This window comes from Pituophis catenifer, unplaced genomic scaffold (assembly GCF_029215685.1).
Source record: "Pituophis catenifer annectens isolate HBS135680 unplaced genomic scaffold, rPitCat1.0.hap2 SCAF_9, whole genome shotgun sequence".
Lineage (NCBI taxonomy): Eukaryota > Metazoa > Chordata > Lepidosauria > Squamata > Colubridae > Pituophis > Pituophis catenifer.
In genome coordinates, this window is record NW_027256889.1 from 2,338,244 (window position 1) to 2,353,226 (window position 14,983).

Below are 14,983 nucleotides of genomic sequence, written 5' to 3' on the forward strand. Positions count from 1 at the left end.
GTGTAGTTCTAAATGGTCTAATCCCAAAATTTGCCTGGTGGCATAAGTTATTCTTATTCTTCTTGCAAGCACAGGAGTGGAGGACTCTTCTTGTGAAATATCTCTGGACTCACTCAATTGTATTAATGTTCTATATACAGTGCAGGTTCCAGGCAGATGAGTTGGAGAAATCATATGTTGTATCTTTTTGAAAAAAACATATTATCTTTTGTTTCCCTTATAGAATATGAATATAGGTCAAGGTGATAGTTCTAAGTCAATGGTAAGTAGCTTGTGTTCATATTCTGAGCTTTCTTTGAGTAATATTCTTTTTGCATGCAATAAAACACTCCTTTTGTTATTCCACACCGCTCAGAAAGCATCTTCAGAGATCCAGAATAGTAACCGAGCAGGCAAGGCCAAAAAATTTCATTTATTTCAACTTCTTTTTAAAGCAGCTTCAAATAGCACTATACCCTTTAAAACAATAATTATTCCCAAATTGGAATGATGGTTCCCCTGGGAACCAAGTAGCAAAGGGAGAGAAACTTATATTTTGGAACTAACCTCAAGGAATATTCTTGAGATGAGGAGGGTTTCTCCAAAATCATTTTTCTCTGTGATTTTTCTCTCTTCAAAATGGCAAATTCTTGGCTCAAGTGGTCTTTCTGTCAGATGCAATTTTGCTGGTGAGACGTCTTTCCCCATTTCCCTTCCCAGGATTAATTTCATCAGAATTTGTTTTGGAAACAGAGCTTGACTTTGTTCTCCTCGAGCAGGAATAGTATAGTTTTAGACAGGCTTGCAGGTTTCTACTAATAAACCCAACAACATTGTATGATTTTCCATGAATCCCTGCCATGGCTTTCCTTGACTTTGCCTGCCTCAAAGAATTGATATAGCATTACGTTCCTACTCTGGTGTTGTGAGGCCATTCATATCATTATCCGCCATGGCCCTCGAGGGCTCACCAGTTTATTTTAGTGGGCTGCAATGGCCCAGGCAAGACCCAGAGGTGGGTTTCAGCAGGTTCTGACCAGTTCTGGAGAGCCAGTAGCAGAAATTTTGAGTAGTTTGGAGAACCGGCAAATCTCCAACCTTTGGCTGGCTCCACCCCCATCTATTCTTTGCCTCCCGAATCCCAGCTGATCGGGAGGAAATAGGGATTTTGCAGTAACCTTCCCCTGCCATGCCCACCAAGCCACACCCACAGAACCAGTAGTAAAAATGTTTGAAACCCACCATTGGCAAGACCCACACATATCATGTACTGGCACAACTTATGAAGGAATCTGTAATGGGTTTTTTTCTTCTTCTTCCTTATAGTCAATCGGGAGAAAGATAATACCTATTATCAAGAAAGCTAAAGGTGGCAAAGGAGTGTCTAAACTGATAGTAAGTAGATACACACTTAATTTGTCTTTTATGTTTTCAAACTTGACTTTCTTTTGACAAGTAGCCCTCTTGTGACTAAATCCCCCCCCCCAAGGATTTACATGCATTTCAGGAACAATTCTAGCAGGAAATTAAAACTCTTGGGAATACGTAAAGGAGAGCATCATGATGACTATAGTCAGAATTTGAGAGATTTTAGCTTCAGAAGTCTTAGAAGAAAGTCTTAAAAGAAAAGGTCAGGAAACTCCATAAATATTTATACTTTTCCTGAAGGTATCTGCTCATTCTACTAGATTGGATAAAGTAGGTATGCTTTAAAGCTCTTTGCCATCTAGTGCAGTGTTTTTCAGATGTGTGGATTTCAACTCCCAGAATTCTCCAGCTTGTATGCTGACTATGGAATTCTGGGTGTTGGAGATCACACTTCCCTAAAGTTGCCAGGTTTGAGGAACACTGGTGTAATGGGATCCAGAATTCCATTTCCATTGTAACTCCTGCCCGCTGGGTCACTTTTCCTCCTGGGATCCAGTAGGTCTCCTGGAATCCACTTTTTTAACCTTCCGGAAGGCTGTGGCAGAAGGTGAAGTTGTAGCCTGAATATGGTGGCAAGGTCTGGGTTGGAGAATGGTGGCGGCACCAGATTCTTCTTGCTTTTTTTATATTTACAGTGTTTTGATTTTGTACCACAGCTGTGAACCACCCAGAGCTGCCTGCTTTAAGATGGGTGGCCATATCAGTTTTTTAGAGCAATTAATTAAGACACATATATTTTTAAAAACCCAGTTCTTTACAAGAATTGCTTGTTTTTGAAAGAAAAAGTTCCCCAAACCCTTTGCTCATGAAAACAAAATAAAACCTTCAAAGAACACTTAATTATTATGCGTCTCTTTGATCCCAATCAGTCTATGTTCTGATAAGAAAGGCGACTTTCCAACTGAGGAATGAAATACAAATATAATTATCACTATAAATATACAATATGGATATATAATATTGGAGATGCCAAAGACACCCGTTCTTGATTTGAACAAACTAGTGGCCCAGCCTGATGCTCACAAATCCTCACAGGATGCTCTGCCCTATCATGATTTTAAAGATATCCTTTTGTTTCCACTTTAGAGTATGTTTATCGGTGATGGAAATGTAAAAGGGGTAAGTAGCTGGAAACAGAAAGCATCAAAGGGCATCTAAGAGTGATTCTTGCCTCGTTCATTAGAGGGTCACAGAGAGGGAAGGGAAAATCCAATCAGCATTCAGGTTCTTGGTGTAGCAAAACTGTGCACCTCACTTTTTAACATTGTTTGCCCTGTGAATATCTCCAGGCTCTTCTTCATTTCCTTCAAGGGAATTCCACACTTTCCATAGCATGTTTAGATGAAGACACACATTACAATGAGCAGGGGTTGGACTAGAAGACCTCCACGGTCCCTTCCAACCCTCTTTTTCTATCTTCTGTGTTCAGAATGGCCTAGGTCCCTTTGGATCTTTTTCTGACTAGCAAAAATCTGAAATTTGAGCTGAAATTTTATTAGACGTTAGAAGATGACATGGGAATCTTCTTTTGGGTTTCAGAGACCAGTTGCTTCCTATACAGTAGCTGCACAGGAAAACATACAAAGGAGATCTTGATGGACCGAGAAAGCTGTATCTACAACCATGTCTCTCTTTTCCTTTTGTAACTTGCTTTGGAGTAAAAGGAGATGGGGGTGCAGGATGCCTAGAAAGGAGAGGGCCCCCAAAAGATCTTCCCATTAGATATAGCTTTGCATGGAATGGATTTCAGATGTAATAGATTCTCTCACTTTCTTTCATTTCACATGGGAATTTTGTGAAACCCAAAAAAAGGAGATTTTCAACTCATCTGAAATATTTAACAAAAAAAAAGCCTACCTTAATAACCTGGTCTACTACTTCGTGTTACAAAGCACATGCAACACACTTATTCTAGCTATTAATCGATTCTGCAATCTCCATAATATATGAAGTGGTAAGCAGATCAAAAACCTTGACTTGGTTCAGCAACTAACATGAACTCAAAAGTCACATATGAAATGTGATCACGTTCTGTAAGGTTCCTGAAAGAGCTTTTACCTCAGAGCTAGGTCTGTTAAAGGCCCTCAGTTCTCAGCAACGAACTTCATGCGTCAAGGGCTAAACTCAGCGCAACCATTTTTCTCTGTGCACATTATGGATGTGTGAATTTGGAAGGACATTGAAAAGAAATTAACTCTCCCAACAGTTTTTAACAAATATCACTGTGTTGTGTGAAAGAATGCATATTTTTAAATCTGGAGAATGAAGATATTCATGTATCTGATGCTGAAGACGGTGGTGATGGCACAGTTTGAGAAGTCATAAGTATAACCACATCAGAGTAGAATGTTAATTTTTGTTTCCCTTCAGAGCTTGAATGAGGGTGGTGAGTTTGCAGTGATGGTAAGTAGCTTTTGTTTATTTTGCTTTCTTTCCCATTCTTCTTCCGTCCAAATAAGCAACCTGCTTCATTCTTCTTCCTAAACCAAAAACATCTTCAGACTCCCCCGAGCAGAATCACAATGGGAAGAGCCCAAAAACTTGGCTTGTTTTTAACCTCCTTTTTCCAATTGATCACTTAAAAATTGGCTAAATTTTCCATACCTGTTTGGGGCTTGATTCCCCCCCCCACTGCTTTAACACAATTCTTTCCTCCCAATGTGCACAGTTGCAGCAGCCACCCCACCCATCCACAGATGAAACACAATTCTCCTACAAAAGCTCCAGAAATGTAGAGAAAAACACAGATGCTCTCTTGGTCTCACCAGCCTGACTCAGTTGGCACTTGCAATGTTTCTCCTTTCCTTAGAAGTTCCTCCAGTGCAGGGAGAGATGTGATAAGAGGCTGGCACCAGCCAGTCTTACTCAATCCACTGATCACCTATAGAGTTAAAGCAGAACCGGTCCATGGCTGCACTTCTGGTGTTTCCTCCACACCCTCCTTCCCCTGACACGTTGGGGGGATTAATCCTTAGCAGAGGCCCTCCCAGGAGCTCTTTATTTGACTCGGAAGCCATATAGAAAGGCTGATATAGGTTGTGATTGGCTGGTTTGAAACTCAGAATTGTGTTTGTAAAGTCCCTGGTTTGGTTCCTTATTTTCATGTCTTCCAGGCTCTCCCTTACCATCATCCTGTCCCTGGTGGACTCCGTCCTGGGATGGCTGTATACGTTCAAGGCTCAGTACCCAAAGACAGCAACGGGTAAAGTTCCTTTGCAGGCTCGCAGGAAGGGCAAGTTGCTACCTTATTCAAAACAATAGTAATAAGACTATTATGTTGTTAAGGATAGCTTGTATAATCCGAATTCTGCCTTTCTTAATTTTCCTGCTTCTTCCAACTCCAACTAAGCTATGCGGGTTTTAGGAATTTTGAGTTTTCTCTTAAAGCAAAACAAAACTATCCTACAGATTGTAGCTTCAGAGCAACGGAGAAGCAAGTGGGGAGGAGCAGAACTTTTCTCTGAGATTGCTCCCCCCACTTCTCCATTTTATTTTCCTCTTCTTTTCTCCCTCTTTCTCCAGATTCGGTGTGGACTTTGCCTTTGCAAAGTATCAGGGGCCCGATATCCCCTTCCACTTCAACCCTCGCTTCAGTTGGTGGAATAAAGTTGTGCTCAACTCATTTGAGTCTGGCAGATGGAGAAAGGAAGAGAAACGCAAGATGCCCTTCCGGAAGGGCGAGCATTTCAAGGTCATCTTCATGGTCACTGAGGCCGGATACCAGGTTGGTACATTTGACAGAGACCCCTTTGGGACTGAAGGCCCCCTTCAGCCTCTTGATTTCCCCTCCGGAATTCGCTATTTGTCTGGAATGAACCACAAATATATTGTATCATTAAGTTATTATTTCATCAGTGTCGTAATGCAAACAATCACTAAAGGAGGATGACCTGGAAAACATTTCGGTCCAGGGGGAAAAAGATTATCAGTGAAAAAAAGGCCTCTCCCTTATTACATTTATTTATTTATAACCTTTTTGACTCCCTCTGTGGCCACCCTGCTCAGCTTTCGGCTGGGATGTGTTTGTGGCAAGAATAAACTTTCCTGCAAAGAAAATGGACGATCCCAAATGAGACTTGATCCCTTCTGCTTTGTCCTCTGACAGATCCTGGTGAACAGGAAGAAATTCTACGTCTTCAGGCACAGAATTCCACCACAAAGTGTGCGGTTTATTAAGGTTTTTGGAAACCTAGAGCTGCAGTCCCTGAATGTGACGGCAGAACCAATGATAGGGAACTTGGTAAGTGTTTGCTATTGACACCTCCTGATCCTTGATCTCTCTTTGGAAACGGATTCTGGGTTGGTTCAATCTCCATGCTGCCCCTTTCTCTTTCTCCCTTCCAGTTGCTCTTCTCGTACACCTTTCTTGACCCCGAAGAATGGCTGCCCCTCTGGGTCCTCAATTGACATAGCTTACATCAATGCATGCTAGCAAAAATAACCATCCAAGGGTGATACTGGGATCAGCAACTGCACAGGGAGAAAATTTACTTGAGGCCGGGGTCCTTCTCTCCATCTTGCAGGTGTCCATAAAGTAGAGTTTCTCAACCTTGGCAAATGTCTATTAAGATTTTCAGTCATCCAGGTCATGGTTGTCCCAAAGGTGCTTTTCTTTTTTCAAGAGGCAACTGGACTTTCTGGTTTTTCTTTGAAGATGTTTCGCTTCTCATCTGAGAAGCTTCTTCAGCTCTGACTGGATGGTGGGGAGTGGAAGGATTTATACTCCTTGCAGACAGCTGGTCATTTGCATTCTTTTAGCAAGTCATTAAGGTCACCTGGAGGCTTATCTGTGTCCTCAGGGTCACGTGTTCAATTTTGACATAGATGGCCTCTTTGACCCCTCTTTCAAACCAGCAGTCCTCTCTGTCCAAAATGTGGACTTTGCTGTCTTCAAAAGAGTGATTGAGTGGCCTCAATGATCTTCTAAAAGGATGCAAATAACCAGCTTGTCTGCAAGGAATATAAATCCTTCCATTCTCCACCATTCAGTCAGAGCTGAAGAAGCTTCTTGGATGAGAAGCGAAACACCTTCAAGAAAAAACAAAGTTCAGTTGCCATTTCAAGAAGCCCTTTGGGTCAACCTTGGTAACTTTATGTTGCGTAGTCTCAACTCCCAGAATGGCTTAGAAGATGCCCACCTATTCTTATTACCAGACAGGAACACCAGGGAGTGTGTAGTGACTGAACATGGCAAGTTGCCTCTGCCTTCACAAGCTTAGAGGGCTGCTGCGTGTACTTTTTCCAGACTCTGAGAAATGGGTTGATAACTTTATGCGAATAATCCACAAAATAAGTTTGGGCCAAGGCCACTGTGTAATTTTTTCCCTTGGTGCTGAGAGAGAGAGAGAGAGAGAGAGAGAGAGAGAGGGAGGGAGGGAGGGAGGGAGGGAGAGGATTTCTCCTGTGATGATCAGTTTTAGCCCCACAAGATTAACATAACAGTCTTAATCTGTTTCCTCCATTCACACAACAGAGTGATTTGCAATAGGCTAAGCTACCTCTCCAAAACCAACACAGGTGAAAAGTAACCAAGTTCAGCAAATGATACAAAGGCACCCATGAAAGCTTCAACTGACCTTGGGTGAATGTGCCACACAAACCCGGCCACAGCTGTCTTCTTAACTTACAATATGGGCCACCACTAAATCTTCCTGTAAATACTCAAAAGGAAAGAAGGGGGGCAGCAGGCAAGGACATCCAGGGCTAGAGATTTTGAGAGGAAAAACGGGGTTGTTAACAGCCTGTTTGGATTTCTCTCTCACCAGATAATGACCTCTCCTGAAATCTACCACTTAGTAAGTACCAAGAGACTTGCTAACCCAGCCTGTCTCTCCTTAAAATGGATACTTCAGCTGACAGGGGATGTTATCTCTTAGCCAGTATTTTAGTCCCGGGGATCAGGCCTGTGGCACAGTTGCAGTCTCTACGTGGCTGCTGCTTCTTCCTTCAAATATATATCTGTGAAATCCGCCTACTTGCTCTGTAGTTTGGAACTGGCTTCCCTTTGGCTTACCACCAGCAGGAGCAACGGTTTCTGGGTGTGGTGGTGAAGGCAAGCCAAATTCCCAATCTACTGAGGGATTGTGAAGTTGAGGTGATTTGTGACATAAGGCTTATGCTTTTTGTCAGAGCAGGTTTATTGGAAGTAATGAAAATATTGGTCACTTATTTGTCAAAAGAAATTGGCTACCCTTCTTAACACAGTTCCTCCCTCCCAGTGTGCATAGTTCCAGCAGAAGTCCCAGCAGCCCGCCGATGAATCATGGTTCTCCTATAAAAGCTCCAGAAATGCAGAGAAAAAGGCCAACTCTTGGTCCCGTCAGCATGTCCCTCACACCTGCAAAGTTTTTCCTTTCCTTAGAAGTTCCTCCAGTGCAGGGAGCGATGGGAAAGGATGCTGGCACCAGCCAGTCTGGCTCAATCCACTGAGCACCCATAGAGCTAAGGCAGAACCGGCCCATGGTGGCAGTTCTGGTGCTTCATCCACACCTTCCTTCCCCTGATGTTGGGGGAGGGAATTAATCTTTATCAGAGGCCCTCCCAGGTGGTCTTGGTTTGACTCGGAAGCCACATGGAATGGTTGATGCAAGGCAGAAGTTGCAGTTGGTTAGTTTGAATGTCAGTGTTGTTTTGCAGTTAAGTCATTGGTTTGGTTCATCATTTTCGTGTCTTCCAGGCTCTCCCTTATGATCAAACTGTCCTTGGTGGGCTCCATCCTGGGATGACTATATATATGAATGGCACAGTGCCCGAAGAAAGCGACAGGTAATGTTGCTTTGGAGGCTCACAGGAAGGGCAAGATGCTACCTTACTCAAAATAATAGTCATAGGATTGTTATGTTGTTAAGGATAGGTATAATCCGAATTCTATGCCAAGATTAAAGCCTTTCTTAATTCTTCGGCTAGTTCCACTTCCTGCTTCTTTCAAATCCAACTAAGTCATGAGGGTTGGGAACTTGATTCTTCCCTTCAAGCAACAAACCAGGGCAAAAGAGAAGGAAGGGGCAGAATTGTACTCTGAAATGCCTGTAATCCCCCCCCCCATTTAATTTTCCTCTTCTTTTTTCCTCTCTTTCCTCTAGCTTCTCGGTGGACTTTGCCTGTTGCCAGCATAGGAGGGCTGACATTCCTCTCCACTTCAACCCTCGCCTTTTTCAGGAGACTCTTGTGCTCAACACATATCAGTCTCACAGGTGGGGAAAGGAAGAGAAACTCCAGAATCCCTTCCAAAAGGGAGAGCATTTTGAGATCATCTTCATTGTCAATGAGGCCGAATACCAGGTTGGTACGGGTGACAGAGGCTCCTTTGGGACTGCAGGGGCCTTTTCATTCTCCCCACCCCTTAAATTCACCATTTGTTTGGAATGACCCACAAATGTATTTGTATTGCAAGGTTAGTATTTCATCACTGTCATAATGCAAAACAGTTATTAAAGGAGGATGACCTGTAGCTGAAAAGAAAATATTTTGGGCCAGGAGGAAAAAAACCAGGTGTCAATGAAATAAAAGGCCTCCCTCTTTTTATATGTACTTATTTTGACATTTCTGAGTCTCTTTCTGACCATCCTGCTCTGCTTTGGGGTATGCTTTGCATTCTTGGCAAGAATAAACATTTTTTTTCCCTGCAAAGGAATTGGATGATCCCAAGTGAGACTTGATTTCTGCCGCTTTGCCCTCTGACAGATCCTGGTGAACGGGAACCCCTTCTGCAACTATAGCCACAGATTTCCACCACAAGGTGTGCAGCTCATTAGGGTTGATGGAGACGTGGACCTACAATCCTTGAATGTGACGGGAGGGCCAAAGATGGGGAACACAGTAAGTGTTTGCTATTGACAAGTCAGCACCTCCTGACCTTGACCTTTTTGGGGAATGGATCCTGGGTTGGTTCAATCCCCAAGCTGCCACTTTCTCTTTCTGCCCTCCAGCTGCTCTTCTCATACATCTTTCTTGACCCCTAAGAATGGCTGCCTCACTGGGTCCTCAGTTGTTTTGGCATACAAATCTGCATGCTAGCAAAAATAGCCATCCTAGGATGATACCAGGGCCAGCAACTGAAGAGGGAGCCAATTTCCCCCAGGCCAAGGTCCTGCTCTCCCCTTTGCAGAGGTCCATGAAGCAGAGTTTCTCAACCTGGCAGTTTTAAGATGCATGGGTTGAACTTCCATAATGGCTTAGCAGCCATTTGCCCATCCTTATTAACAAACACCAGCAGCCAAGAAGTCTGCAATGTTGTTTTCCTATCCTTTCCTATCATGATGAACCCTGGATATGGACCACCACAAAATCTTCCTCTAAATACGTAGTCAAAAGGAAAAAAGGGGGCAGGGGGCAAGGATTTCCAGAGCTAGTGATTTTAGAGGAAAAACATGGAGTCACCAATAGTCTGTCTGGATTTCTCTCCCACCAGATAATGACGTCCCCTGCAATCTACCACCCAGTAAGTACCCAGCATGTCTCTCCTTACTTTACCCAAATTTGTGGGATGGGACAGAAACCAGGAGGTGGGGAGTCCGTCTATGTGCATTCAGGTGGAATTCAAGGAGGTTACTCTTTCCTAGTGTTTAGCTTTGATCATGCTTACAGTGAACAATAAGGACTAGAAACTGGAAGTTTTACTAAGTAATCTTCCAAGTGCTTCACCAAGCCTCTAAAATCAGATGGAAGGAAGAAAAAGGAACACTGAATGAGATATTTAAGGGAAAATTAGCTTCCTTGGGGTTAAGGGGAGAATTAATAATAGTCCCCTCCCCACAGGTCAAAGGCTACCAGCTCCCCATCTCTCAGAAATTTTCTAACCGAACGAGAGAAGTTGGAATGGAAAATGGCTGTTGGGTCAACGTGGGGCAGAGTAGAAAGAAAGACCTATATATTGCACCAGGAAGCCAGTTTTTAGAACCAAGGTTGATGATTTCATCTATAAACTCAGCCTTTCGTGATGCAGGGTCTTTCATAGCCTGTGACTCAAAAAGTCAATACGGCAGCCACGCCAGCAACATCCCCATCCCACCTATTTTCTGTGTTCATTGCCCATGAAACTAGGCTGGGCTTTGTTGGCTCCATCCAGGCTTCCATCTTGAATATTTTGACCACACACTGCAGGCAGCTCTACTGAGCAAACAAACCACTTGAACGCAGCCAATGCCTGAGTTGCCTGGTTGAAGGAAGAGATGCTTGTAACCACCTGTCACAAGATCCTGCAAGCTGCTTCCCACCCGTGTTGTGGGTCTCCCATTTGGCACCCCAAGACTGCAACTACTTTGACCTCCAACTACCAGAGATGAGAGAGCCACATGGTTGGATTGGAGAGTCTCAAGTGTAACCTGGGTTCATGTCTATTTCAGCCGGTGCCCTACACAGGTGACATTCCTGGAGGTCTGGGAGCCGAGAGGACCATCACAGTGCGAGGCTCTATTCCAAAGAATGCTAAAAGGTCTCAAGTCTCTCTTTTTTTGCATAATTTGGGGATTCAGGCAGAGGAATGGAATCATAACCATTGGGCATAGCTGCCTTTCTGCAATCAGGGCCACAAGTCCCACGCTGCTGCATCTCCCTGGCATCACACAGTTCAGCCCAACTTGCCACCTGGCCCAAGTTAGACACTGGGACTCTGGTTTGGCACAGCAAAGCACCAGTGTTAGGGGAGTGGAAGCACAATTCTGCACAGTATAAATACTCACTGCCACAAGAAGCAAGGGCTGTTAGCTTAAGGCAGGGTTCCCCAAAGTGGGGAAATTTGATGAAAGGTTGGATGAGTGAAAGAGTTTGGGGAATTCTGGTTTAGGAGGTGGATTTGAAGAAAGATTTGGAGTCAAACTGTCACTAAGCAGTAATCAGCTGTTCTTCATCAGAAGAATGCTAGTCACTGCTAGACTGCTGCTGAATATATTTTTATTTTAGCAATATCAATAGCATTTACACTTATATACTACCCTAAAGTGATTTACAGCATTCTCTTGAGAGGTTTACAATGTCAGCCTATTGCCTCCAATAATCTGGGCCCTTATTTTACTGACTTTGGAAGGATGGAAGGCTGAGTCAACCCTGAGACCCATCGGGATTGAACTCCAGGCTGTGGGCAGAGTTAGCCTGCAATACTGCATTCTGCCCTCAACATAAGGATTCCTTAACATGTGTTTGTCTAATTTATAACCCACTGAGAGTTGGTTTTGGCAGGATGTAAATGCAATGAATAAATGAATAAATAAATACCTAAAATGCTAACTAGAACTAGCCTTCATCCATGGAAGGATCTGGCAGGTTGCTATTGGATTAAGGGGCAGGGGCAGTGGTGGGTTTCAAATTTTTTTACTATCGGTTCTGTAGGTGTGGCTTGGTGGGTGTGGCAGGGGAAGGATACTGTAAAATCCCCATTTCCTTCCGATCAGCTGGGACTTGGGAGGCAGAGAATAGATGGGGGCGGGGCCAGTCAGAATTTTTACTACCGGTTCTCCGAACTACTCAAAATTTCTGCTACCAGTTCTCAGAACTGGTCAGAACCTGCTGAAACCCACCTCTGGGCAGGAGGAAATCAGATTTCCCTTTATTTACTCCAAAGATTGAGACAAAGACTGAGATGCCTGCTTTTTTTCCTCTCTTTCCAAGGTTTGAAATCAATTTTATGGCTGGCCAAGAGATCCCTCTGCATATTAACCTTCGCATGAAACCGTGGAGAGCCGTAGTACGCAATAGTTTTTTGAATGGCATCTGGGGAAACGAGGAACGCAACTTGACCTTCAACCCTTTCCAGCCTGGGCTGTATTTCAAGGTGAGTTGGCTTTGATTCCAGCAGGGAGGGGTGTCCACAGGGAGGACGTCACAAAAGTCAATATGGCTGTCACAGCTATGCAATCGATAAATTGGGCGTTTTTTACCTGGCTTATGCGGACACCCCTGGATTCCAGCAAAGAGTTTGGCTGGTTGCCAGCAAGAAGGCAGTGGGAAGTGAAGTTCCAGCTGGTGACTTCCAATTGTGTAAGACTCCATCTTCCATAATTCCCTGCTAGCACAACTGTGAAATCTGAAGTTGGAAGGCTGGTGTGAATGCCTCCTCTAGTGGAGATGAGTGGAATTGCTTCACCAGAATGCCATTCAGAATTGTTTTTAGCTCTGATAAAAAACTACCCTGACATTGCCCTTGGTGTGTGTGTGTGTGTGTGTGTGTGTGTGTGTAGAAAACAGCATGGCAGTTGTGACCCCCCCCCCCCATTAAAGTCTCCGTCCCTTATATATAGGGAGTGCTTTTTGATTTTGATGCAAGCTATGGATGGTGTGGAGGACCGTAAGTTATCCAGATGTTCAGCCATGCTAGTTCAGCATTGTTAACATCCTCCTTCTCTTCCCAGCTCTCAATCCACTGTGACAACCATGAATTCAAGTTTTATGCCAACGACCAGCCCTTCTTCAACTACACCCATCGTTATGTCCCTATCAAACACATCCGCACCCTGGAGATCGATGGAGACGTGACCCTTTCCTACATTAAATACTAAACAATGGGGGGGGGGGGAGAGATCAGTAGCAACATAGACCCCCCTCTTCTTTCTCAGTCTGTCTATCTATCTATGATCTATCTATCTATCAATCAGACACTAAAGAACTAAAGAATAATATAATATTAAGCAATGTTTTCAATAAACCATTTGATCAAGGAATTCAACAGGCTTACTTTTCTGTCTTCTGAATTTGATCTGTAGATGATACAAATGTTTGTTTGAGGAAAATTACCTGCCCTTTAACCATTTCCAACATGGGCTGTATTTTGAGGTGAGTTGGCTTTAATTCCAGTAGGGAGGGATGTTGGTGGTGAGGTCAAAAACATTAATATGTCAGCCACAGCTATGCAATTCATGTATCTCCTCTATTTTGCCCTGGATTCCAGCTGGTGAGAAGACAAGCAGGCAGTGGGGAATGGAAAGATGGTTCAGCTGGTGCCTTCCAGAGGCATAAGACTCCATCTCCCATAATCCCATTGAATCAGTGTGGTCATGAAAGTCAGCTGGGTGACTCTGGGCCAGTCAGTCACCCTTTGTCAGCCCAACCCACCTCACAGGGTTGTTGTTGTGGGGAAAATACAAGGAGGAATGCGTGTTGGATTTGTTTGCCATCTGTAAAAATGGTAAAGCAGGATACAAATAAATGAAATAAATTATAATAAATACATTCCCAGCTAGCACAGCCTTCAGGAATTGAAATCTGAACTCTGCAATGCTGGTGGGATAAATAAAATACTTCCTCTAGTGGAGAACAATGGAATTGCCTCTCCAGGAGACCATTCAGAATCTCTTTTTTATCTCTCTGTCTAGAACAGTGATGACAAACCTTTTTGGCACCAAATGCCCAAACAGGAATGTGTGTGCATGTGCGCGCGCTGGAGTGCTGGAAATCCAATCACCAATTGGCCGGTGCACATGCCTGTTTTTGGGGCATTTTTGACCGTTTTCCAGGCTGTTTTCAGGTCATTTTTGGGCTGTTTTTGGCCTGAAAATGGCCCAAAAAAGGCCTGAAAACAGCCCAGAAAACAGCCTGTTTTATGTCTGGTTTTTTGGCCATTTTCCGGCACTCCAGCACTCACAAAGAGCAGCTGAGAAAAGCAGAAAAGCTGGTGATGGTGCACGTTCCCACGGAGGGTTCTGCGTGTCACCTCTGACATGCATGCCATAGGTTTGCCATCACGGATCTAGAACATTGTCCTTATGTTGCCCTTTGGGGAGGTTTTTTTTGAGGGGGGGAGCGAGAGATGGAAACTATGGTTGAATGGCTTAATGATTCTGGACATGGTCTTTGCTCCAGTGATTCAAGTCCTAGCAAGGCTGAGCTCCTGTCATTTGCCTCAGCTTCTGCCCACTTAGCAGTTCAAAAGAATGTGCTGTACAAGTAGATAAATCGGTACCACTTCAATGGGGAGACGAGCTGGCGCTTCATGCGGTTAGAATCCTGCCGGTGCTGAACCTTCCTGGTTGCAACGCCTCTTTGTAAGATGGCTTTGGTGGAGGGAGAGAGCCTTGGAAGACACTGCAAGAAAGCCATTCATTCGTTTTTTTTTCTGATGCAGACCTAGCTTGCCTTTCTGTGGCACACCTTGGGAAGCACATGAGAGTGAACCAAACATGGGTAGCAAACAGGCAGTCGAACTACTGCTCTGCATTAACACTGTAGTCTCCTAACGTAGCATTGCCATACCACAAAACCACCTCTATCACTCTCAAGAGGAAAGATTTGAAAATACCCACTGAATTCATAACCAAGTTACTGATTTTATTCATGTACAACTCAAAAGCACATTTAGATTAAAAAATACTCAACATAAAAAAACTCATGTTTATAGCAGCAATAGAATAACTAGAGTTTGTTCAGATTTAGTAACTACAAAGAGCAACTGCTGTAATACATTTGTCTACTTTTCTGGAAACCTCAGAATTGTGCTCCTTAGTCAGAAAAATCCATTTGCCCACTGGGACCGACCAGAGACGTTTATGGTTAGAGGGGAGGTCTACTTAAATCTCCAACAACCATGTAAGAGGAATGTTGTGTTGCACATGCACCTCATTTATGATGAGTCTTTAAAAACAAACAT

General features: G+C 43.7%; 1 protein-coding gene and 1 long non-coding RNA gene across 2 annotated transcripts; both read left to right on the forward strand.

Moving 5' to 3' along the window:
- Positions 1-235: 235 nt before the first annotated feature.
- LOC139321478 (uncharacterized) lies at positions 236-2,526 on the forward strand. Its single transcript, XR_011600785.1, has 3 exons — positions 236-262; positions 1,306-1,374; positions 2,494-2,526. It is a non-coding gene; the product is annotated as an uncharacterized lncRNA (long non-coding RNA).
- Positions 2,527-4,532: 2,006 nt separating this feature from the next.
- Positions 4,533-12,899, forward strand: LOC139321475 (galectin-6-like). Its single transcript, XM_070950209.1, has 11 exons — positions 4,533-4,609; positions 4,930-5,131; positions 5,513-5,647; positions 7,173-7,202; positions 8,084-8,172; positions 8,490-8,688; positions 9,091-9,225; positions 9,818-9,847; positions 10,752-10,840; positions 12,013-12,175; positions 12,753-12,899. Exons 1-11 carry the CDS (start codon positions 4,566-4,568, stop codon positions 12,897-12,899), a joined length of 1,263 nt encoding a protein of 420 aa, XP_070806310.1. The 5' UTR covers positions 4,533-4,565.
- Positions 12,900-14,983: the final 2,084 nt, after the last annotated feature.

Bases quoted from the DNA above. Each gene is read 5' to 3' on its own strand.
- LOC139321475 (XM_070950209.1), top strand. From the start codon at position 4,566: ATGGCTGTATACGTTCAAGGCTCAGTACCCAAAGACAGCAACGG. The intron at 7,203-8,083 runs GTAAGTACCAAG...CGTGTCTTCCAG, and splicing joins CTCCTGAAATCTACCACTTA to GCTCTCCCTTATGATCAAAC. The intron at 10,841-12,012 runs GTCTCAAGTCTC...TCTCTTTCCAAG, and splicing joins ATTCCAAAGAATGCTAAAAG to GTTTGAAATCAATTTTATGG.